This window comes from Drosophila miranda, assembly GCF_003369915.1.
Source record: "Drosophila miranda strain MSH22 chromosome Y unlocalized genomic scaffold, D.miranda_PacBio2.1 Contig_Y2_pilon, whole genome shotgun sequence".
Taxonomy (NCBI): domain Eukaryota; kingdom Metazoa; phylum Arthropoda; class Insecta; order Diptera; family Drosophilidae; genus Drosophila; species Drosophila miranda.
The window spans coordinates 16081470-16104398 of record NW_022881614.1 but is presented as its reverse complement, the minus strand read 5'-3'; the positions used below and the strand labels follow the sequence as shown (position 1 = coordinate 16104398).

Sequence of the window (22929 nt, the reverse complement as noted above, 5' to 3'; positions counted from 1 at the left end):
CAAAAAAGTTATACGCGTTCGCTGCTTTTACTCGCTTTTTCCACAGGTTTCCACCTCCTGAATTTTGCTTAATTTCTGCTCGGCTGTTGAAACAAATAAACATGCTTCTTCGGACTCAGGACTCCGGACTCCGGACACCGGACTGCACCCAATTATGTGTTGTTTGCACATGTGTGGTGTGGTGTGGGGCGGTGTGGTGTGGAGTGGTGTGGCTCCACTGTGGCAGGGACCTTTGCATAATTTATTTTAATAGATTTCGCTTTAATTTGATTTAATATTCATTTGCAACGTCGCCTACTCTGTTGCATGACATCTGTGCTGTGGCTGGCCGTTTGCTTCAACAATTTTCCAAAATTCTGTGTCCTGTAATACGATATCCTGGAAAATACTCTATTCGCAGTGCTAATGATTTACTGCTCTGCTGCAATTCTGGGGAATAAATATCTGATTGAGTTGCATGGAAAATTGTGGTGCTTTTGGCCTTTTGTGTTCAAGGATTTTGTTGGCCTGCCAACAATGCAAGGATGCACCAACAAGGAGGCCGAATATCCTTCAACTTTGGCATCGTTGGGACTTCCTGCAGCCGAAACAAACAAATTATGGAATTCCCTAAATATTCGATACGATTTTTGTGATGCCTTGATGGAAATCAATACCAGTGCCCCATGTCCTCAATTAACTAAAAACTATGCAACCATACATAAGTCGATGCACCAATAAAAGCAGCCAGGGTCTGGCTCCAATACAACTGAACTTCCCCACTGAATCGGCAAACAAGTATCTTTAAATCTAGTGAAAATTGGTTGAGGTTGAGTGTATCTGACAGGCAAAAATATTATAATTATGACTAGCCGTACGGCTATGTACGTGTACATACGAGTATGTGGGTATATGAAAGTGGGGTTTTGTGAACTTACATCTTGTGAGATCTGTCCCATATCCGCGAAATAATCAACAGCGTAAGACATGAGTCCAACTACAACTTCAAGCTGCAGCCTGCAGATCACACAATAAAACAGATACCAGAACCAGTTTGCGGTTCAGCCACAGCTACAGCTCTCTCGTCTTTTGTTTATTGCCTTTATCGGGGCAGATCCAGTGGCCAGTGGCCAGTGCCAGTGCCAGTAAACAGAGTCAGAGACACAGCCAAAGATGGAGCCAGAGCAAGAGCCAGAGCCACTGAATGTGGAGCACAGCAACCAAAACACTGGAAGGAGGCTCGTCTGTGGATCGCTCGTGGCGTATCGTCGAATTTCAGATTCAGTTTCAGGGTCTCTCTCTCTCTCTCTCTCTCTCTCTCTCTCTCTCTCTGATGCCACAGCCACCGCCAACTGCAACTGCAACTTCAAATTCAAGTCTTTCGTCAGTATGCGGCTCTCTTAGCAGGTCACGAGGAGTCGTTGCTGAGAGCTGGGAGCTGGGTGCTGGGAGTCAGGTCAGTACCTCTAGTCGCGGATTGTGGTTGAGACACTTGTAAGTGTAGCTGCTTTGTATCCGCAAGATGCTCTGATTGCCCCGGTTCCTGTCCTGATTGCTACTCTGGTCGACACTTGCGGCTTCTGGGCTCAAAAGGTTGTTGCATAAGCGATGGATCTGACTGTTGTTTTTGTTGGTTTTCATTTGTCGACTTTTGAAGAGGAATCGTTTTCCCACTTTCCCACTCATCCACTTATCCTTTATTCGCGTTGGGAGTCCTTGGCGAGGCTTTAATCAGCAACTAAAATATAGGAAGATTTTTCGTATCAAAGCTCATAAAATCATGTGTCAATTGGTGATTAACTTTCAATTAATTTGGAAAATAATAATATCATTGACTTTTGCCTCTTTTCCCCCGGAAATGCCCGCTTATCCAAAAAAAAACTTCCCGCAGCAACAGCATGGAGGTACATACCATATATGATCGTATAGGATCGTATATCCAACTTCAATTAGCATTCAAATGCCAGTCAATATATTCAACATTTCGTTTTGGTTTTTTGCTTTAAAAAACAAACATCCAAAAACAATCCCCAAAAACACCAATTCAAAGATTATTTCATCGGTGAGCGAAGATATAGATACGCTTTCCTTCGAATCGAGTCAGTTCCAGTCGAATTTTGGTTGCTAACTTTTGGGGGAAAACTGATCAAATAGCCATTGGTTTTTCCTAGAAAAGCGAAACATTTTCGAGATCGAAAGTACGACAAAAATCAATATAGTTTTCATCACGAATGTTCTTTTGACTCCCACGCGTATTCCAGATTAAATTAACAGCCCCCGACGGTTGTTGCCTTTTGTTTTGCGGATTGACGTGGGGCTTTCGTGGCCGGCAAAGGACGTTTGGAACAATCGAAAAATTGCACAAAAACCGTGCGTGCACCGCACACCCCCTCCCCTCTTCAGTCGGTGGATGGCGTCTTGCTGTGCGGACATCGGGTCACAAAAGAATGAATTCCTTTGACGCTCGGCTTGTCAAATCCATTCAAGGGTCCATAGGTATACCCATGTCCCACTAATCAAGTGTTTTTATTTGTGATAAATTAAAGTTGATTTAGTAGCAGAGTGCCGCTCTCTGTCCTGGCGCCATGTGCAGCCGCACTTGCTGCTCGGGCAAGTCGCCCATTGCCCGGAGGCTGCAGTCGATCAGGCAACAGCGAATGGAGGAGGAAGAGGCCCTGAGAAGGCCCAAGCCCGTCATTTGCACGCCGGAGAGCGAGCTGTACGCGTACGGGGAGATCGAGGCGATGGCCGAGCACATCATGAAGGTCTGCCAAATGCGGCCCAGGATCGGGCTGATATGCGGCCACTTCCTGCGCCAGCTGGTCGACATTATCGAGGAGCCCGTGATCATACCTTTCGAGGACATACCGCAGTTCCCGGTGTGCTCCACGCTGGAGGGCGCCTGCAACCACCTGGTGGTGGGCACCGTGATGGGGGCCACCGTGATGGCCATGCAGGACCGCTTCCACACCTACGAGGGCTACCAGCTGGCCAGCAGCGTCCTGCCCGTGCGCGTCATGAAGCTGTGCGGCGTCCAGCACATCCTGCTGACGTGCGCCGCGGCGGCAGTGAATCCCCAGTACGCCGTGGGCGACATTATGCTGATCAAGGACCACATCAACATGCTGGGCATGTTCGACAGGACGCCGCTGACGGGCGCCCACGATCCGCGCTTCGGCGTTCGCAAGCTGGCAATGACCCGCGCCTACGACAGACACCTGCTCGAAAAGAGCCTGCAGATCGGCAGAGAACTGGGCTTCGACGACTGCCTCCAAGTGGGTATCTTCGGTTGCCTGTGCGGCCCCACCTGCGAGACTAACGCCGAGGGGGAGATGCTGCGTGTGATGGGCGTCGATGCTGTGGGCATGTCCCTCGTCCACGAGGTGATTGTGTCCCACCACTGCGGCCTGAAGATCTTCTCTCTGGGCATCATTACGCTGGCCGCCAGCAAGGACGACGAGAAGCATGAGGTGGCGGAGGCGCAGGAGACGCAGGAGATGGAGATGCCCATGCAACGCCTGCAGGCTTGCACCGATCTGATCTCCCGCCTCATCTACTGCATCCACAACAATCTGTGAGATATCCCAAAAATAGATTTCTTTACCTTACCGCCAGCCACTCGATTGCGTTGTTTCTGTTTATGTTTTTGTTGCTGTTTTTGCTTTTAATGCTTTCTTTTGCCAAGAAAGCTCTCAACGCGGAAGCAGCGACAGGTGCTGCTGTTGCTGGCTACCCCACCACCCCACCAACACACAAAAAGGGGCAAGCGGAAAGGGGGCAGAGTGGAGGCAGCGGTAGGTGCAAGTGTGCCCGGTGTCAAGCTGTCTAATGGCCCAAATGGACAGCGATAAAACTGTCAACTGTATTGGGAGTACGGCCCCCCTCCCACCAACACCACCACCTCCACCACTCGGCGTATACGTAATACGCTGCATCCCTACTCCCTCGTGGGCATCCCTACATCCACATACAATAAATATACGTACACTTAATGGTAATTACCTACAAAAGAACCATATGCAATCAGAAACGAGGGGGAACGTTGTGAGTTGCAGCGGACACCGCAACTCTACAGTTATACCCGATACTAAGTCAGTATGGCTCTCTCCGGCAGACGCCGCTAATATTGAACGACACGACAAAGAGTGCGTGCGAGAGAGACAGAAAATCAGTCTGAGCGTGACGTCGGGCGCTGCGTAGCCACTGCAAATTGATTTGTTCCTTTTGGCTTTAAAAATGATCTGATCTGATCCAGATTCAGCAATCTGATCACATCTATCATTATCTATGATTCTGCGTTTTTAGTTTTCTCATATCCTCAATATTGTGGATGCAACAGATTTTCGTCCTTTGTGGGGGCGGAAGGGGGTGGGGCGAAATTTTGAGATATACGTTTTATAGTAAGATCTAACAGGATCTATATCAACTATTTGCCACTAAATAACTAAAATATTTAATACTTTTCCGTAAGCCGTAAGCCGTAATCAAATTGTCAGATAGTGTTTTCTGTTGCTGCTGCTGAATACATATTTGCAAAATTATCTAAGAGATACTTTTTGTATCTACAGCCAAAAGAAAAGGGGGACAACTCTGTTCATCTGTGGTTTGATCTCAAGCAAATATTTAAGGAGGAGCAAAATGTATGCAATCAATAAAAGGTCTATTATTACATGTGCAAGCTAGTATATTCGAATGTCTTTTGACGTCGCGACGTTTCATTACGCTTTCTGATAAGCAAATAAAAGCATTCAACCACAAATGCCAAATGCCAGCCAACGCAATACACAAAACAAAGTATACGAAATGATTCAGCGTAAAAATGTGCAACATTTATTATTATTTACCAGTGATGTTAAGATACGTTATATGCAATGTACGGATTCAACGCTTAATAAAAAATCCCAAAAAAAAAAAAAAAAAAAAAAACATTTATTCTAGAATATTACACAATACTACAGTATATTCCTAGACCAGCCTGTTGCTAGGCCCGTGACCCTCCTCCCCTGCATCTGATCGCCTTATCACTTGGGACCATAAACCAGAAATCATTAGATTAGATTTTGTCATCAAAGGGGAGAGCGAGAGGAGAGAGTTTAAGCCAGGCCAATCAATCTTTATTAGTCCACAATTAGGTTACCAAACACACAAAACACTTTCAGTGGCATCTGCTTTCATCTGGAGCTAAGTGAATCACGTTTTGGGATTCGCTCGCTCCTTGGACATGCTGCAAGGGTTCCAGACAGCAAAGAACAGTTCAGAGCCATAAACGAAAACAGTGTGCAGTTGGAATGTTGTACAATTAAGAGCCCATTTTAAAAGTTTCCTTGCCGAACTTAATCTTCTTCCCTTCTCAGTTTCCCACTACCCCACTACTCAATTAGGAAGACTTTCAGGCAAAGTAAACAAGTAAAATCCATTGAAAAGTCAAAGGAGACCGCGTAAGAGACCACCCCTTATTAATGGATGTGGCATTTCTTAGATTATATGTACATATATCCCAAAACGATGCACCCTTCCGACAGATACCCGCTATATATTTTAATAGTTTTAAGTTAATAGTTGCAGCTGCACTTGCAGTTGCAGTTACAGTTTTTTTTGTTGGAAGTTCAGTCACCCCTCGTTTTGCGGCCATAGAAGTGACGACTGTAATTGCTGCTATTGTTGTTGTTGTTGTTCTGTAGCAGACATTGGCAATTGTTGCTAATTGCTTAACTAATACATTGCACAAGCGACGACAAACGACGGCTGAAAACGGCCCGTTTTGAATAAATCATACGACTCTGGTCGCCAGGTCGTATACTCAATGACAATTACATTTCGTTAAGGGAATTGAATGGAATGTGACGGGGAGACGTGGGTGCGATATATACACACGTATGTATGTACATATGTATGTTTGCAGATATCATTATTCAATGAAGCGAAAACTCCCAGAAAGCTCAGACTCGGACCTAAAATTCCAGACAGAGACCGACCCCCACCCTGACCCTTTGCGGAGCGCCCCTGTTCTGACAAATGGAGATCCCACATAAAAGCCGCTTACAATTTATTGGAACATTTAACGAGAGAGAATACACACATCTCAATCACTCGAACCTCAAGCAGAGTTCGAGTGATTTCCCATACACTCGCATAACCGAAATAACCGCTATAATGCGCCTGGCAACAGCGACAAATGGAATCAAACCACAACAGCAACAGCAACACTCGCAAGCAACAGTTGTTCGCTTGAAGAGTGCAGCGCATTGAAGGTATTAGTGTGTGAAGCAATAAGTGAGCGAGTGTTTCAAGATTCAACAGAATTTTAGTGCTGGCTTAATAGCCACAAATAACTCGAAATTCTTGGGTATTCCTTCGACTGCAAACAGTTTCTGGCATAAGGACGGAAAGAATCGAGTAGAATAATTACAATGCAAATGTTGTGAGCACAACGAAGAACAAATCAATGGAATGATGGCGTGCAGACACAAACAAAGTTAAGAAATGTTTCGAACAAAACGACATAAAACAAACAGCAGCGTGAGAGTGAGAGGGACAGATACACGATACAGGGGGAGAGTGAGCGCAAAACGTGCCTAGTTTAGATTTTCAAGCGGTAGGTCAGGTCATGTGCCAATTTCCTTAGCTCAGAATTGTGTGCTTCGTATGGGACCACATTCGAGACAAGAACATTCTCCTTCTGGCCGACGACAGCCTTTTCCTTCCGGCTAAAAACTGATTATGCTTCCCTTCAGCCAGTCATTCCAATTGCTAAACCGCAAATCAACAGACCTTTTGATTGGGACTGGGTCACAGGGTCCTGATCTAGTTTTTGGGAATTGTAGCCTCAAAAAGTAGGTTCCCTCAAAGGTGGAATTTTTATACCCGATACTCAAAATGAGTATTGGGGTATATTAGATTTGTGGTAAAAGTGGATGTGGGTAACGTCCAGAAGGAATCGTTTCCGACCCCATAAAGTATATATATTGTTGATCAGCATCAATAGCCGAGTCGATTGAGCCATGTCTGTCTGTCCGTCTGTCCGTCCGTCCGTCTGTCCGTCCCCTTCAGCGCCTAGTGCTCAAAGACTATAAGAGCTAGAGCAACGATGTTTTGGATCCAGACTTCTGTGATATGTCACTGCTACAAAAATATTTCAAAACTTCGCCCCGCCCACTTCCGCCCCCACAAAGGACGGAAATCTGTGGCATCCACATTTTTAAAGATACGATAAAACCAAAAACGCAGAATCGTAGAGGATGACTATATGTTTTAGAATGTAAAATCTCAACCAGATCGTATAATTATTATAGCCAGAATCAAGAAAACAATTTCATTCTATCTCGCTCTGTCTCTCTTTAACACACAGGTTTCATGGTCGGTTTTGCCAATTGCAAAATATGAGTTCAAGGATCTCAGAACCTATAAGAGCCAGAGCAACCAAATTTGGTATCCACACTCCTGTGATATCGGACCTTGACCGTTTCGTGTTCAAATTTCGCCACACCCCCTTCCGTCGCCGCAAAGGACGAAAATCTGGGGCATCCACAAATCTCAGCGACTATTAAGGCTAGAGTAACCAAATTTGGTATCCGCACTTCTGTTAGATCTCACTATAAAACGTATATCTCAGAATTTCGCCCCACCCCCTTCCGCCCACACAAAGGACGAAAATCTGTTGCATCCACAATATTGCACATTTGAGAAAACTAAAAACGCAGAATCATAGATAACGACCATATCTATCAGATTGCTGAATCTGGACCAGATCAGATTTTTATAGCCAAAAGGAACAAATCAATTTGCACTGGCTACGCAGCGCCCGACGTCACGCTCAGACTGATTTTCTGTCTCTCTCGCACGCACTCTTTGTCGTGTCGTTTAATATTAGCAGCGTCTGCCGGAGGAGAGCCATACTGACTTAGTATCGGGTATAACTGTAGAGTTGCGGTGTCCGCAGCAACTCACAACGTTCCCCCTCGTTTTATTTCTGTTGCAGGTACTGGCCCTGGTCAACGCAAGAAAATTATCGGTTTCATTCGAAGCTGGCACATTACAACCTCATCACATTTCCTAGAATGGGGGTCGAGACTGTGGAAATGCGTCTGGCACACAAACATACAAACCAAAAGTACACCCTCGATATTAAAAACCAACTTCGGGGAAGAAACTGCATGCATAAAAGTTGGGGCTCTGCGTTCGTTGCAAACATCTGGTGTAAATCATCATACTCTACTCTCTAATAGGGTATCAAAATACCGAAGCTGGTTGGGTTTCTAGTGATGTACATGTGCCGGGCCTGCCAAGAGGGCGCTGCATTGGAAGCCTATTGCTGTGTATCTGTCTGTGTCTGTTAATGGTGCCCCTGGCGAGAGTACCGAGGAAATATGTATGTATGTGAGATACGGCTATCGATACGGCAGACCATTTGCAGTTTTTTTTTTTTTTTCGGAAAAACTAGTTTTCAGTAGAGGCGGGGACGAGTTTAATTTGAACTTAAATTTTCATCTTAGGAAACTTACCCATATAGAGCGTCGGCAAAACAACTAATTTGCTTCATTTGCTTGCCTTGCTGAGAGAGCGTGGATGGACAGAGAGAGCAGAGCGCAATTGAACCACGGTGCAGGGAAGCGAGTGTGGTGATCAGCTCTCTGGCACTCTCAATGCAGGTTAATTGTTGCTGGTGCAGAGAAGTGCAGTTGAAGAGAGTGACGTGACCGCCGTTAGTTTGGTGCTTGTTGATTCTGCTTTATCGGGTCTGTCGGACGCGAGTCTCTTTTGCTTTGTCTCGCTTACTTGCCTTTGGCTTCTCCGATAAAGCGACACACACACACACACGTCGATTTCGTTACGAGTTAAATGTGTATGTACGTGAAGCGTATGTCTTTTTTCGGTGATAACAGACACACTCGAATACAGTAAGTTTCTGGGCGCGATGGGTGTGGTGGAGAGTAACAGTAACTAATTGCAGTATGTCTTTCACAGCCGCGAAACACAGTACGAACGAGGGAAGAAATACTGTGGAATAAATAAATATAATGCGTTAATCAGAAATCTATACATACACATACATATGTATGTACATACATATATGTTCACATATAATTTGGAGATCTCGGAAACAGTTTCGAAATGGAAGCAACAAGAACTAGAAAACGGCGCAAAGTTGCGCGGGTGTGACTTGACATGCGTTCGTTTGGCCCAAGTTGTTTAAATTATACATTTTGGAACTTTTTTTTTGGTTTTGACCATATTAATTATGTAAGAGCCGATTGCACTTGGCGCGAAAAAATAGAAATCAAGAGCAGGCTGCCACCGATAACAATAATAGTTTAAATTTAAATTTAAATTCAAGAAATGGCGTGAGTAGCAGGGAGAGGGCGCGGAGCACGGAGGAAGGCAGGGAGCATCACTTAATTTGTTTATGCGGTTCGTCGTCTATGGGGCTCACAGCCTTATTTATGCTTTCGTCTGTGTTATTGTTGTTTCTCTTTCTGCTCTTTTTTTTTATTCTCTATTTGTGTTTTCGGTTTGGCTTGTTGTTGATTTCTGTAGTAATTTTCCATGCCATAACAATGATTCTCTGCTTTTTTCGGCATATTATCTTCAGCGCGCGCACTTTTCTTGTTTCTTTTAAAATTTGACTAGTTCTGGAACGAAGAACGCCAATTTCAGCACCGAAGGCACACACACACTTAAACATAGAGTAAGGATAGTTTGGGGAAATTACCAGATTAACAAAACGAACAAATCAAACAAACTAAAAAAGGAAAAACGTCTGCCCGTTCTTCGGAACACTCTCTTGTAAACTAAGCTTAGTCTAGACTTGACTCTTCCAGAAAGAGGTGAAGAGAGGGTGCGGGCTGCTGCTGCTGTTGTTGCGTGCGAGCCTCGCTGTGTGCACTCGGGAGCAATGACAACCGTTACGCGGCAAGTCGAAAACAGAAATGGGGAAATCTCGCGATGAAAAGGCAAACAAACAAATACAGAGTGCTCATTCGGCTTCGTTCCGTCGGCTCGTTTCGTTTTCACTCGGCCAAAAGCTGAACCAACCAGCTCATGATGCAATTATACAAGGTGGTCTCGTCGGCAAAAGTTAGTCCCTTAACGTATGCTAGCAATAAGTGCGAGTGAAGGGCACATAGTATAGTGAGGTTTAGTGAGACGGTATATGTTGATGTTGATTAGCCCTTAGCAGGCCCGTGGGTCTTAAAATTTTAAAATAAAATGATTTTACTGATATATTAATATTTAAATTTTATGCAGCCATTAATAATTTTTCTTCAACATTTTCAGTTATATTAAAATGTTCTTTTACATAATATATAAAGATTACTTCTAATTCTGTGGTATTTTTTTATATGCTTTTTATAATTTTGTTGTTGTCGGGACATAAGGGTTAAGAATATATCAAAAAATTCGTCCGTGAACAACCTTCATCATCAACAAGCAAGCATGCACAGACGATAAGGGACAACACGAACGAACTTCGGCTCCCGACGAGACCACCTTGTATAATTGCATCATGAACCAGCTATCTCTTAGTACCAGGGTATGACTAAACAAAGGTAAGGCCATCCATCTCGTTGTCTGAGCGACATAGGCACTAGATATGCCTGGAAGTATGTCCCTCTGAGTAGGAAACTACCCGATATAGTTATTCCATGCGAAGCACGAAGAGCATGCCAACACACACACACACACTCGCATGCAATAAGCTTCTTACGCGAGCGGGCAGCGGGAAGATAGAGGAACTAGGTGGAAACGTTGGAGGGGAAGTGAGAGTGGAGTAGCAACAGGCAGGCAGGCAGAGCTGTTAGTGTTGGTGCAACGAGTATCAGAGGAGTGGAGAGGGGGCCAGGCCAATCAGCACATGAAAAATCGTACGCTTCGCCCAGGGAGTACATTTATAAGGTGACGCATAATTATAAGCGCTCAAGCGACAGCAGTTTTGTCAGAGGTAATATACATATACATACATATGTACGGAGTACACCTAAAATTAATTTGTGAATACTAGTTTTAATAATCATCAAGAATGAGGCTTTTGATAAACACTTTTTCTATGCGCCACCTCATATAAATACACCTTTGCTCCGACCAGCTGTTGCATGCGTTCTGTTGTACCCTACACTTAGCGGAGTGACTAGGTAGGCTGTCTGTTGACGCTCAGCAAGCACATGCAAATAAGCATTTGTCTGCGCTCATATGCTTCTCCTTTTTTGTTAACAGTTGTTTTTCTTTTTTTGTACGTTTTTTTTTCAGACACATACATATGTATGTATGTATGTGTGTGTATATATGAGTGACAACGACAACGCTTTATATGATTGAACTCTTAAACGGCCGAAGCCCCCTTGGCACCCGCCTCTCATCTGGTCCAGCGAACACAAACAGAAAGGCTCATAAATGATGTGCGTGTGTGTGTGTGGGAGAGTGTTGTTTTGCGTTCAGGGCTGGAGCCATCATATGAAAAGAGGCGTCACAGCAAGGTGCAATCTCGACTATCAAAACAACTGATGCATAAGGCACAGAGCTCAAAAAAAGTCCATTCAGAGCTAACCAAACAATCTAGGAAATGGCAACGGCAATGGCAATTGAAGCACGTTATAGTATCAACAGACGCTTCTTGCAATAAATGGTTATTAATCCGTCCCGTCATTATTATACCCGATACTCAAAGTGAGTATTGGGGTATATTAGATTTGTGGTAAAAGTGGATGTGTGTAACGTCCAGAAGGAATCGTTTCCGACCCCATAAAGTATATATATTCTTGATCAGCATCAATAGCCGAGTCGATTGAGCCCTGTCTGTCTGTCCGTCCGTCCGTCTGTCCGTCTGTCAGACCGTCCGTCTGTCCGTCCCCTTCAGCGCCTAGTGCTCAAAGACTATAAGAGCTAGAGCAACGATGTTTTGGATCCAGACTTCTGTGATATGTCACTGATACAAAAATATTTCAAAACTTCGCCCCGCCCACTTCCGCCCCCACAAAGGGCGAAAATCTGTGGCATCCACAAATTCAAAGATACGAGAAAACTGAAAATCGCAGAATCGTAGAGGATGACTATATATACTAAAGTGTAAAATCTGAACCAGATCGTATAATTATCATAGCCAGAATCAATAAAACAATTTCATTCTATCTCGCTCTGTCTCTCTCTAACACACAGGTTTCATGGTCGGTTTTGCGAATTGCAAAATATGAGTTCAATGATCTCAGAACGTATAAGAGCCAGAGCAACCAAAATTGGTATCCACACTCCTGTGATATCGGACCTTGACCGTTTTGTGTCAAAATTTCGCCACACCCCCTTCCGCCCGCGTAAAGGACGAAAATCTGGGGCATCCACAAATCTCAGAGACTATTAAGGCTAGAGTAACCAAATTTGGTATCCGCACTTCTGTTAGATCTCACTATAAAACTTATATCTCAGAATTTCGCCCCACCCCCTTCCGCCCACACAAAGGACGAAAATCTGTTGCATCCACAATATTGCAGATTCGAGAAAACTAAAAACGCAGAATCATAGAGAATGACCATATCTATCCGGTTGCTGAGTCTGGATCAGATCGCATAATTTGTGTAGCCAAAAGCAAGAAATCAATTTGCAGTGGCTACGCAGCGCCCGACGTCACGCTCAGACTGATTTTCTGTCTCTCTCGCACGCACTCTTTGTCGTGTCGTTTAATATTAGCGGCGTCTGCCGTAGGAGAGCCATACTGACTAAGTATCGGGTATAAATAAAGAGTTGCGGTGTCCGCAGCAACTCACAACGTTCCCCCTCGTTTCTAGAATAAATAGCTGCTAAATCGTGACACAAAAAAATTAATCCCAAAGGAGTGAATAAGCACAAACCCCATTATGAGTGCAAAGTTCTGTTGGGAACTAGTATAGGGCGAAGTTGGGAGATTTGCATTTAACAGCTTGCTCTTATCAGTAGAGTAGACCAACCAGCATGATAATAGCACGGATATGTATGAATGTACATACATATGTACATATGTTTCTATATAGATTATTATTGATTAATAAACAATTTTCTCACTCGTACCACGAATACTCGTAAAGAGCTCTCAGCCTTAGGCTTCTTCGTTGCCTATACATACAGACATACATATATGGAACTGTGGAACATACACAATGGCGACGCTACTGATAAGCAATGACCGATTTAGTTATATAGTTCATAAAGTGATAGCTAGCATTAGACACAATTGACCCACAAGGTGGAGACGACAAACATCAAATGATTGTGCCTGAAATATCTATGAATATTTCTTTGAATGGAGAATGGGGAAGCGGGGAAAGCTCTTCCTTAACCAAAATTGCAATGCAACAAGTACTTTCGTACTATATAAACATCTGTGAATCAATATTTAATAAAATAATACTCACTTAAACAGAATTTTTTTATTTGAGTGGAAGGTTTCATTATTCTGATTGAATGGCCCTGAATCTCAATCAAATAAATGTCGAAAATTTTAGTAAAAATCCGTGCGATATAAAATTCTGTACGCAACAAGTTACAAAAATACCTGAAACTGTTTTTAATGAATCCCCGTTTCACCGTGAGCGTGGGATACCTTTGAAATGTTATAGCATGGCCATTTTTTGCATCCACAGTTGTTTTTTTACCCGTCGTTATTGCAGTCCTTGCAGTCCTGTTGACACTCTGAGCGAGGAGGCGGATTTTTCATCGCTTTTGAGAGGCGTACGAATGAATATATTTACATGGTGCAGTGCACACAATTAATGTGTAGCAAGCAACAGCATCAACAAACAATAAGGAAACCCTATCTTCGAGGACCGAAATTTTGGATACCCTGGCAGATTCCATTCAAAAACGATGATATATCCTTTAAGTGTTCCACACGAATCTGTAACAGAAAAATCAATCAAGTCGGGTTGCTGTAGGCTTGGATGAGTAAGGACTTCATCAATATTCCTAGCCAGATACAGGATACAGGGAGTTAATATGCTAAAATCGTAATACCCCCTGCAAGGGTACGAGAAAAGTTCTCTTGTAAAGAGAAGACTGAGGCTGAATCAAACGCATACCATGTCCCGGTTGGCAATTAATTGCCCAGAAATCGACAGTGAAGGACCATCCATGCAAAGGATGACATGTGCCGCATATCAGCGGAATGAAGAGGAATGGGAGAAGCTTTAACAGTTGTCCGTTTTTTGTAAATGTGCAACATGTCCATATATGTAGATATGTATGCATGAGCATTCGACCGTTTACCGGACCGTGTTTCAAAATTTCCCCTTCGTCAATAGATCTCAATGATGCGTTAAACCACCAGAACCATTATCCATCCCATGTCCCTTTGGCTTAAGGGCAATTTTCACGCTATGTGCAGGAAGGGGAGGAAGTGGCCTCTGCTGGGACGGTTGTTTCCAGGTTTACACCACGCATCCATCCATCTATGAGACGAACGATGACCATTAATCATTTATTTTCAGTTGCGCGCATCCCATCCAAACACTTGCTCTCCTACTCACTGCCAGCCCTATACATATCCCTGCCCCCGTCTGCACTTGGGTCTGTTGCATGCACTGCCTGTAGTTTTGCATATCCCCATCCACTCACCAATTTCAAATAAATGAAAGATAATTAGTTCATTTACTGTTTTTATGTCATGTTTTTGAATTTGCCCTAAAGACAAACTCCGTAAAACTCCCTTTAAATTATCTTCATTCAATTATGGGTAGAGTATGCCGAGAAAGGTAATTTCCAATACCCATAAGGCCAGAATATAGCAAGGAGTAGCCGAATTGCGCTGGTCATTAAATGGACTACAACATTTTAATTAATTGTCTGTCGTTCGGGTGTTTTCTACACATTTCGATTTGGGGCTTTCAAGTTATTAAATACATTTTTTTTTTCTATGTGTGGTTATTTACCCAAATTTTTTTTAACAATTTTTTTTGTTTTTCTTTTGTGTTTTCAGAGGTAGGGCTTTTTTCCAAATAACTTAAGTATCTTACATCTAGTTGTATTAAACTTTGCAATTATGAAAAGCTAATAAATGCAGTTATAAATCGGACCCAAGCACTTTGTAGCTTAAGATTACCGTCTGGAAAGTATTAAGCTTCCAAATCAAAAATTCTCATCGATTGACAGCTGTGTTAAAAGAAATAAACTTGAATTTTCTCATTATTGTGGTGGTTTCCTTGCATATTTTTAAATGTAATGGGCATTCAAGAATGCCCACATCAAATTTCAAAAATTCTCTCTTCAGTAAATTCTTCTTGAAGGAATACATTTAGTTCCTTCACTGACATAAAATATGACTGATATGACTGATGCACGTGTAAAAAAGTACGGTGGCCACAACCGGCACGAGACGAACCGAACGCTAGAGCCGAAGACCCTGGGAACGTACGCAGAAAGCTCGCTCGCAACACGTTCGTTGTATGAACGAATAGTGAATAGTCAGTGCTTGTGCTTTTGCAGCCCTGGTCTTGTGTGGATTCTTTTCATTTAATTTAGTTGATTTTCTGAATATTATCACATAAATGGCCCCACCGAAAGCCAACAACAACCGTCCGACTGGACGTCGCAAAAAGTCCAGCAACCTGTTGCAGACACTGCTGGACAAATACCTGAATATGGGCTTTCTCAAGTACCTGGTGCTTGAGCCGGCCGCCTTGCCAATAATTAGTGTTCTGATTGTTTTGGCGGAAGCGGCTATCAATGTGTTTGTGATTCGCCGCGTGCCATATACGGAGATCGATTGGGTGGCCTACATGCAGGAGTGTGAGGGCTTCCTGAACGGTACCACCAATTATGCCCTGCTGCGCGGTGAGTGCTCAAGGTTTTCTCGAGTTTATTTTTGGACACCAGCGGCGGCTGCCATGTGCCCCCATTCCAATGCTTCTATATCTAAAGTTTCTGCTCCATCCCTCTGGAAGCAATGGGAAGTCCTTTGCTTGGACTGTGACTGTGAACATCGTTTATTCGTCTCTTCCACTTGGAATAGGTCCTGCTGCTCGTACCCCTAGACTTAGGCTTAAAACAAAACGTCATCTTAGGAGCAACATTAACATTGTTTTTGCTTAAATATTAACGTAAAACAATTGTATTTCAGTTGAACATCGATTTGATCTTGTTTAAGAAGCCTCCCCCGCCTCCGCCTTCGCTTTGCCCTGAGCCCCCACTGGGCTTGGACTCTTTTTGGTCCTGCTGTTCCTTGGTTTCGCTTGTGCTTTCTTTGCTGGTTGCTTTGGCTGCTCTGCCTCCAACAGCTCCGGATTGTTCACTCGCACCTGTGCTGCAATTATAGAAGTGCAAAAGACAGGGATTGACGATTAAGTCTCGTTTAGACTGTTAACCCACATATATTTGAACTACGAATTGAAGCTCCAATTACATTAGATGCTGCATTGGGCAATGAGATTGAGAATTGACTTCGAAATTGCGTTTCTATCTGCTAGGGTGTATTTACGTTGCTTTCTTACTGCCATTTTTTGTCTGGGTGATGCCGTGGATCTTGCCTGGCGTGTCCAGCTCCAGCTCGGCGAAGGCCTCGATGAGTGCGCGCTGCTCCTTGCTCAGCTTCCGCGGGACATCAATTTTGATGTGTACATAGTGATCGCCATGGCCGTGAGCGTTTACCCGCTTCAGGCCCTTGCCTCGCAACGTGTGCTTGTGGTGGGAGGAGGTGCCCGGTTCAATGTTAATCCACTGGTCCTCGTAGACTCCCTGGACGCGTACAGTGCCGCCCAGGACGGACTGTGACACCGAGATGACCACGTCTGTGTGTACGTCGGCCCCGTCACGGTGGAAGTAGTCGCTCCGTTCCACTCGGAAGGTCACAAACAGTTCCTTGCTGCCCACCTGCATGCGCACCGTTTGTCCGTTCTCGATGCCCGCCGGCACCGGTACTGTCACCTTGCGGCGCTGCACAGTCTTTCCCTTGCCCTCGCACTCGCTGCACGGATACTTGATGTACTGGCGCGTGCCCTGGCAGTAGCGGCACGTGGAACGCATGACGAAGGGTCCCGTCGAGATGGTCTCGAAACCTGTGCCGTTACAGTACTGGCAGCGGCCCGGCTTTGTGCCCGGCTCGCACTTGGAGCCGGCGCACTTGGGGCACTTGTCCACCACATTGACATTCACATCCTTATTGACGCCGCGAGCTGCCTGGGCGAAGGTCAAGTCCATGACTATCTCCTGAGCCTGTCCGAAACCGAACTTGGAGTCGGCGAAGCCGTCGAAACTGTTGGTGCGGAAGTTTCCCTCGCCGAAAATCTTGCGGAACAGCTCCTCGGGATCGATGGTCGAGCGGAACTGCCAGCTCTGTGAGAAGCCCTCGGGTCCGAAGGGTCCTGCCCCGCCGCCGCCGCCACCGAATCCGCCACCCTGACGACTCATGTTCTCCGCCGTCTGTCCGTAGGTGTCGTAGTCACGCCGCTTCTGATCATCGCTGAGCACCTCGTAGGCCTCGGAGACCTCCTGGAATTTGCGACCGGCATCCGGGTCCTCCTTGTTGGTGTCCGGATGGTACTTCTTGGCCAGCTGATAGTAGGCCTTCTTGATATCCTTCCCATTGGCGTTCTTGGCCACCCCCAGTGTCGTGTAGTAGTCTTTGGCCAGCATGCGGCTAGAGGTGTGAAAACTGCGTACTGTGTGTCGTCCATCATCGCGTGTCCTAAGCCCCAGCAATGACAATTTGGACGCGGACGCGTGCGATATACTCGGCGGTGCCGTGGAGCCCCAAGGCAAGAAGCTGGAGCTGTGTTTCAGAGTTGTCCGTAAGTGCTGTTGGTACCGGCGCCAGCCGCGGATCGCCGGCAGTTGGCCGCGGAGTACAAACAAATTTTGACACGAAATCATATTTACATTAAAAGTTGTAGTTCTCAGCTAAAAACATGCCGTAACATGCTTCTCGAACAAAAATTTTCCTTCTCTTTCTGACAGTGACATCTGACATTTTGACAGTCGCCCGACGACGTTGCTCTTCTTTGAGTTTGCCATTCGCAGTGAGCGCCCAAAAACACAGCTGCTTCGAAACAGAATTCGAACTGTAACGGAACGGAACAAGACAAGCACAGACAAGGGAAATGTGAATTAAACTATTTCTTTTGTCTACATTGCAGGTGATACTGGTCCCCTGGTGTATCCGGCGGCTTTTGTGTACATTTACTCGGCTCTCTACTAAGCTAAGCGCCGAACAGCAATCCTTTCTGAATGCCTTCGAAAAGACACTACAAAAGTCATCGGGCGGCAAGGCAGCGGCTCCACCAGCTCCCGCTCCCGCTCGGGTGGAGTCCGAGCGCTATGGCATCCACTTTGATCGGTGCACGCAACTGGCCCTGCTGCCCTTCTTCCTGTGCAACTTCATCGGCGGGCCTGCTCCCGCTCGCTGCACTATCAATTTTACGTTTGGTACTTTCACTCGCTTCCGTATCTGGTCTGGTCCACGTCCTATACCCTGGGCGTGCGCTATCTCATCCTGGGCATCATCGAGTACAGCTGGAACAGCTATCCCAGCACTTATCTGTCCAGCTCGGCCATGCATCTCTGTCACCTCGTATTGCTTTTTGGTGTGGCCCGTCAGATCTTCCAGACCATGCGGCTGAATGCGGCGACCAAGCAGCAGCAGCAACAGCAGAAGAAAGTGCAATAACTAGTCATACAGTAGTGATCCAAACTGTACTTGTAACCAAATTTAATGAAGCTTAAAATATTTATGGATGTACTTTTATTTAGTCTTTTGTAGTGGCGCTGTACAAAGTGCCGGGGGAATTGGTTACCAACTCGCCCAACGAAAATAAGATTCAAGCTAGGATCTACATAAAATAGCTTACAACAATGTCCGCTTAAAACTACGGGTACAATAATACGACGAGGGGATACGATTCTTCCCATTTGTTAGGCGACATTTTAATCGCTTCCCACCGCTGTCGAGGGCGTTCGCAGAGTCAGCGGCGTGACCGATGGAGGTGGCGACATCTCGCTTGGCCCCGACGCTGTCGCCGTCTCGTCGGGTGCCACACTGCTGTTGCGCTGAACGCTGAAGAAGCGGAGCAGTGTCGTCTCACTGTTCCGGCGACTGGAGGTGGGTGTGCGTGGCTGCGGTTGTGGTATGGATCCGCTTGATCCGCCCGCACCACCTCCAGCATCAGTGTGCGAGATGCGCCGCCGGGGAGTGTCCTTTAAGCGGGGACTGTACTCCGACTGACGCAGGCACTGGAGACGCGGCGAGGCCAAAACATCCACAGAGATGGCCTGCTGCTGCTCCTCGTTGATTTTGTCGCTGAGCGAGACGTGCGCTCTGCCGTTCATCAGCTTCTGCTTGCGTATGTTCGTCAGCCAGTCGACCTTTTCCTTGGCCTTGCGCTTGGGCGACATTATGGCCAGATGCGGTGCCTCCCCGTCCAGCACGTAGTTGGGCAGGTTCGATGTGGGCGAGTAGATCACAGAGGAGAGGGGCTGCTGGCCAGCTCCCTCGGAGGCAGCCGTTGCCGCCGCCGCTGCTGCAGCTGCAGCTGTGGATGTAGTGGGTGGTGAGGCGTATATGTGGTTGACATTCTCGCTGAGCGGCGAGTGGACCGGCGAGGAGTTGAGGCTTAGCAGCTTGGTCCCCGGGGAAATATTATCGGCGGCTGCGTTCTTCTTTTGCTTTTTGCTGGGCGATGCTTCTTCCTCGCCAATCGGCGGCAGCTGAATGTGCGTGCAAGTGGGCTCTTGGCTGGAGGGCCCGAAGAGTCGCCTTCCGCGGGATTCCAGGGGCTTGGTTCGTTTCTGCGTTTGCTCGGCATCAGCCTCGCTGCTGACCACGCCCAGCATGTCCAGAAATGAACGCTTCATGGACGGAGCCTTTTCGACGGAGCCAGGCGGGCGTTCGTTCTGGTCCATCAGGCGCTTCAGCGAGCGTGGCGTTGACTCCAGATCCCTCAGGTTGTACTTGTGGTTGCCGGTGGCCGGAGCCGTGGACTTTTTGCTGAATTGGCGCACATAGCTTGCATGGCCGCGATACTTGTCCGCCCTCTCGGCCTCGCTAAGACCCTCCAGGTCGGGTCCCATGCGCCAGATCTTATGCCGCGCATCGTCACTGCAGGTGACAATGGGACAGTCGTGGGAGGAGCCCCAGGCGACGCAGGTCACCTCGACCGTGTGGCCAGACAGAGCCACCAGCGGCTCCTTTGCATGTTCTATGTTCCAGATGTACGCCCGCTCGTCACTGCTGCCGCTCAACAGGTACTTTCCATCCGGACTTAGACAGGACTTGATGTAGAAGGTGGAATTCAGCAGACCCTTGTAGCAGGCCAGCGGCTTGGGGGAGTACGATACCAGATTGTAGCAGTAGATCGTGTTGTCCATGCAGTTGGCAAAGAGCCGCGTCCCTGCCGCATCCACAATGAGATTGGTAAATCCCCGGAAGGTGGAGTGTCCGGCATACGGCAGCTTGTGCCTGGGCAGCGGCTCCTTCCTGTAGGCCGTATAGTTGCGTCGCAGATCCCATACCTTGATCACGCCGTCGCCAGCGCCACAGGATATCAGGGTGTTGTCGTCCTGGAAGGCCAATCCCGTGATGCTGCTCGAGGTGGCGCTGTACGACATCTTGGGCGTGCGTGAGCGCTGCTTTCGCTGCGAGACGGCCGTGCCCGGTCCCCCCGTGTGCCCGCTGTAGATGCAGTTGTCCACGCGAGAGGTCAGATCCATGTTGAGATTGGCCCGTATGTCCCAGATGAAAATGGCTCCGTCTCGCCCGCCAGTGGCAAACACGGCTGGGTCTGTTCGCTTGAAGGCGGCCGACTTAACGGATCGTGTGTGGCCAATATACGAGTTGAGTCCCCTAATGCCCGAGCCAGCCACCTCCCAGAGCCGTGCTGTGTGGTCCCCCGAGGCGGAAACGAACCGCATCTGCCCCGGGGCCCACTCCAGGTCGAAGACTGCATTGTAATGGCACTGCGGCCCCGGCAGGGACTGCTCCTCCGGCTCGTGGTTGCGCTGTGTGCTGTCCTGCAGTGTGATCTTGCCATCCTCATTGGCTATGGCCAGAATGTGCCTATAGCCGTTGCAATTGGCAAACTTGGCCGAGAATATGGGCGGCTCTGGGTTGAAGTCCGGGCAGTAGTTGGCCGGAGCGATTCCCCGCCAACTGTCCTCCTTGGCCACGCACAGGCGACGCAGGCCGAAATCGTAGGTCCGCTCGTTGGCTGCAATGAGAGTGAAAAAGCCAGAAATTAGTGCAGCTCTCAGATTGTCTCCATCATGGTCTGCGTCTTTGTCTATGTTGCAGTCTAGTTTTTCAATACGTTTTCGCTTGCGCTGCAATTTCGGCTAGAGACCCGGAGATCTGGAGAACCCTTCCCTGGATGAGACAGCGACGGATCACAGACTGAGCCCAGGCTTAGCTTATTGCCACTAGAAATTCGACCGCCAAAAGTGAAATTCTCTCGCCATTCGAAATACTCACAGAACCCGTGCTCCCTGCTGCGCAATTTGTTGTCTATGTTCATTTTGACACCAGCTATACGAATAGGGCTCCTTTGGAGCGAATTATACTAGTCTAATTGTTATTTTATTCAAAATAAAACAATAGAAAACGATGCTAGCATATTTTCAACGACGCAGCTGGACCGTAGAGATGAAAATGGGGCGGCGCGAAGGTTATCGATGCAGCTGCTATCGAGAACAGTTAGCCCATTGTCGGCCACAAAAATTATGAATCTTGAAAAATGTTAGCGAATTTGAGATGTATGCTTCATCGTGGGCTTTTTTATGCAAAGATGAAGGATAGGATGGACCAACAAGAGTAAATATTATTATTTGTATTATATTCCCCGGCTTAAATCGAGTTGTTATCTTGTTTAAATAAAGGGGGCCTAAGTGGGCTAAGTTCTGTTTTTATCGGTATATTTTCGGTATGTTTGGAAGATAAGACCACTAACCATACAGTATATAGATGTGCCAGTTCATACAACGAAAGCGTCACACACTGGCTAGCGCGTTCAGTACCCCAGAGTGACGTCATCATGAGCGAGAGAGCGCAGAGAGAACATCTTTGCATGTGTTAGTACACACGCAATATGTTTCGACAAAAATATGTGATTGTATGCTTTTTCAGATTTTTTTGAACTCTCTCAGGTCTGGTTCTGTTTTGCCACCAGCATGTTTTAGTGTATGGGTGCACATGCATTCTCGCGTACTTTGCGTGGGGGTGTTTAGTATTGCTGGCCGCTAGAACTGAAATTTGAGTTTGGTTCTTGTTTTGGGTCTTTTGATGGACTGACCTACCGCCACAAAATAAATGAAGAATGGGCAGGGGGTGGGGGTATGGTACACTAGGGCGCGGGAAATGAAATAAAAGCTGTTATTTGTTTGATTTATACCACAAAATATAAAATATTACAATAATAAAATTACACATTTATTTCCTTATTTTAAACAGGTTTATTATAAATTATAAAAATTATGCAAACGCCGTCGGTTCTCGACTTTTTTGTTTATTATAACTAAAGCAATGATGTTTCTAAATATACAATATAAGAAAAAATATATATGTATATACTTAAATAAATTTGCATAAATATATATGTATATTTCTTTCTATAAATAGAGGATATGCCTTAAGAATGTTCATATATGTAACTACATATATATACGTAAATACATACATACATACATACATATGTACTTAAAGTCGCCGCTCAAATTGGCTCTGTTCGGTGTACAAAGCATAAAATAAATATTTAATATAAATATTAAAGTTTATTACATTCGTATATTTTATTTTGATATATTTAATCAGCATTTCGAGACAAAGTCTCACAAATTCAATTTAAAAAGAAGCATAGTCCAAAAATGTATAATTTTAACGTCAAAAATTGATAAATATGCAGACTGGTTTAAATTTTCCGATCCGTGCTTTGTACACCGAAATCATCTGCTCAATCAGTTTGTATTGATCACATATTTTTGTCGAAACATATTGCGTGTGTACTAACACATGCA

General features: G+C 45.9%; 5 protein-coding genes across 7 annotated transcripts in view; 2 read left to right on the top strand and 3 right to left on the bottom strand.

Annotated features, from left to right (window-relative positions):
- LOC117193662 (sestrin homolog) overlaps positions 1-9917 on the bottom strand; it is a 153941-nt gene extending 144024 nt beyond the window's left edge. Inside the window, 2 exon segments of the mRNA XM_033398401.1 lie at positions 918-1717; positions 9689-9917. Coding sequence (XP_033254292.1) covers positions 918-968 — 51 coding nt within the window. The 5' untranslated portion in view covers positions 969-1717; positions 9689-9917.
- Positions 2485-3591, top strand: LOC108160231 (purine nucleoside phosphorylase 1). Its single transcript, XM_017294085.2, has one exon. The coding sequence runs from the start codon at positions 2565-2567 to the stop codon at positions 3555-3557; it is 993 nt and encodes a 330-aa protein (XP_017149574.2). The 5' UTR covers positions 2485-2564; the 3' UTR covers positions 3558-3591.
- A 5499-nt stretch (positions 9918-15416) lies between the features above and the next one.
- LOC117193037 (lethal(2)neighbour of tid protein 2-like) lies at positions 15417-18665 on the top strand. Its single transcript, XM_033397774.1, has 2 exons — positions 15417-15768; positions 18066-18665. The coding sequence occupies exons 1-2, from the start codon at positions 15483-15485 to the stop codon at positions 18125-18127; spliced, it is 348 nt and encodes a 115-aa protein (XP_033253665.1). The 5' UTR covers positions 15417-15482; the 3' UTR covers positions 18128-18665.
- LOC117193036 (protein tumorous imaginal discs, mitochondrial-like) lies at positions 15892-17886 on the bottom strand. 3 transcript variants are annotated; one of them, XM_033397770.1, is made up of 2 exons: positions 16412-17886; positions 15892-16237 (listed from the first exon to the last, which is right to left on the bottom strand). In XM_033397770.1, the coding sequence occupies exons 1-2, from the start codon at positions 17800-17802 to the stop codon at positions 16051-16053; spliced, it is 1578 nt and encodes a 525-aa protein (XP_033253661.1). In that variant the 5' UTR covers positions 17803-17886; the 3' UTR covers positions 15892-16050. The 3 variants fall into 3 exon arrangements, with proteins under 3 accessions (XP_033253661.1, XP_033253662.1, XP_033253663.1); XM_033397771.1 differs by having other exon boundaries at positions 16425-17885; XM_033397772.1 differs by having other exon boundaries at positions 16166-16232; positions 16412-17884.
- On the bottom strand, positions 18654-21591 carry LOC117193035 (protein lethal(2)denticleless-like). Its single transcript, XM_033397769.1, has 2 exons — positions 21392-21591; positions 18654-21131 (listed from the first exon to the last, which is right to left on the bottom strand). The coding sequence occupies exons 1-2, from the start codon at positions 21432-21434 to the stop codon at positions 18853-18855; spliced, it is 2322 nt and encodes a 773-aa protein (XP_033253660.1). The 5' UTR covers positions 21435-21591; the 3' UTR covers positions 18654-18852.
- Positions 21592-22929: the final 1338 nt, after the last annotated feature.

Bases quoted from the DNA above. Each gene is read 5' to 3' on its own strand.
- LOC117193037 (XM_033397774.1), top strand. From the start codon at position 15,483: ATGGCCCCACCGAAAGCCAACAACAACCGTCCGACTGGACGTCGCAAA. The intron at 15,769-18,065 runs GTGAGTGCTCAA...TCTACATTGCAG, and splicing joins CAATTATGCCCTGCTGCGCG to GTGATACTGGTCCCCTGGTG.
- LOC117193035 (XM_033397769.1), bottom strand. From the start codon at position 21,434: ATGAACATAGACAACAAATTGCGCAGCAGGGAGCACGGGTTCT. The intron at 21,132-21,391 runs GTGAGTATTTCG...CTCTCATTGCAG, and splicing joins CAGCAGGGAGCACGGGTTCT to CCAACGAGCGGACCTACGAT.
- LOC117193036 (XM_033397770.1), bottom strand. From the start codon at position 17,802: ATGATTTCGTGTCAAAATTTGTTTGTACTCCGCGGCCAACTGCCGGCG. The intron at 16,238-16,411 runs GTAAATACACCC...CTATAATTGCAG, and splicing joins AATGGCAGTAAGAAAGCAAC to CACAGGTGCGAGTGAACAAT.
- LOC108160231 (XM_017294085.2), top strand. From the start codon at position 2,565: ATGTGCAGCCGCACTTGCTGCTCGGGCAAGTCGCCCATTGCCCGGAGG.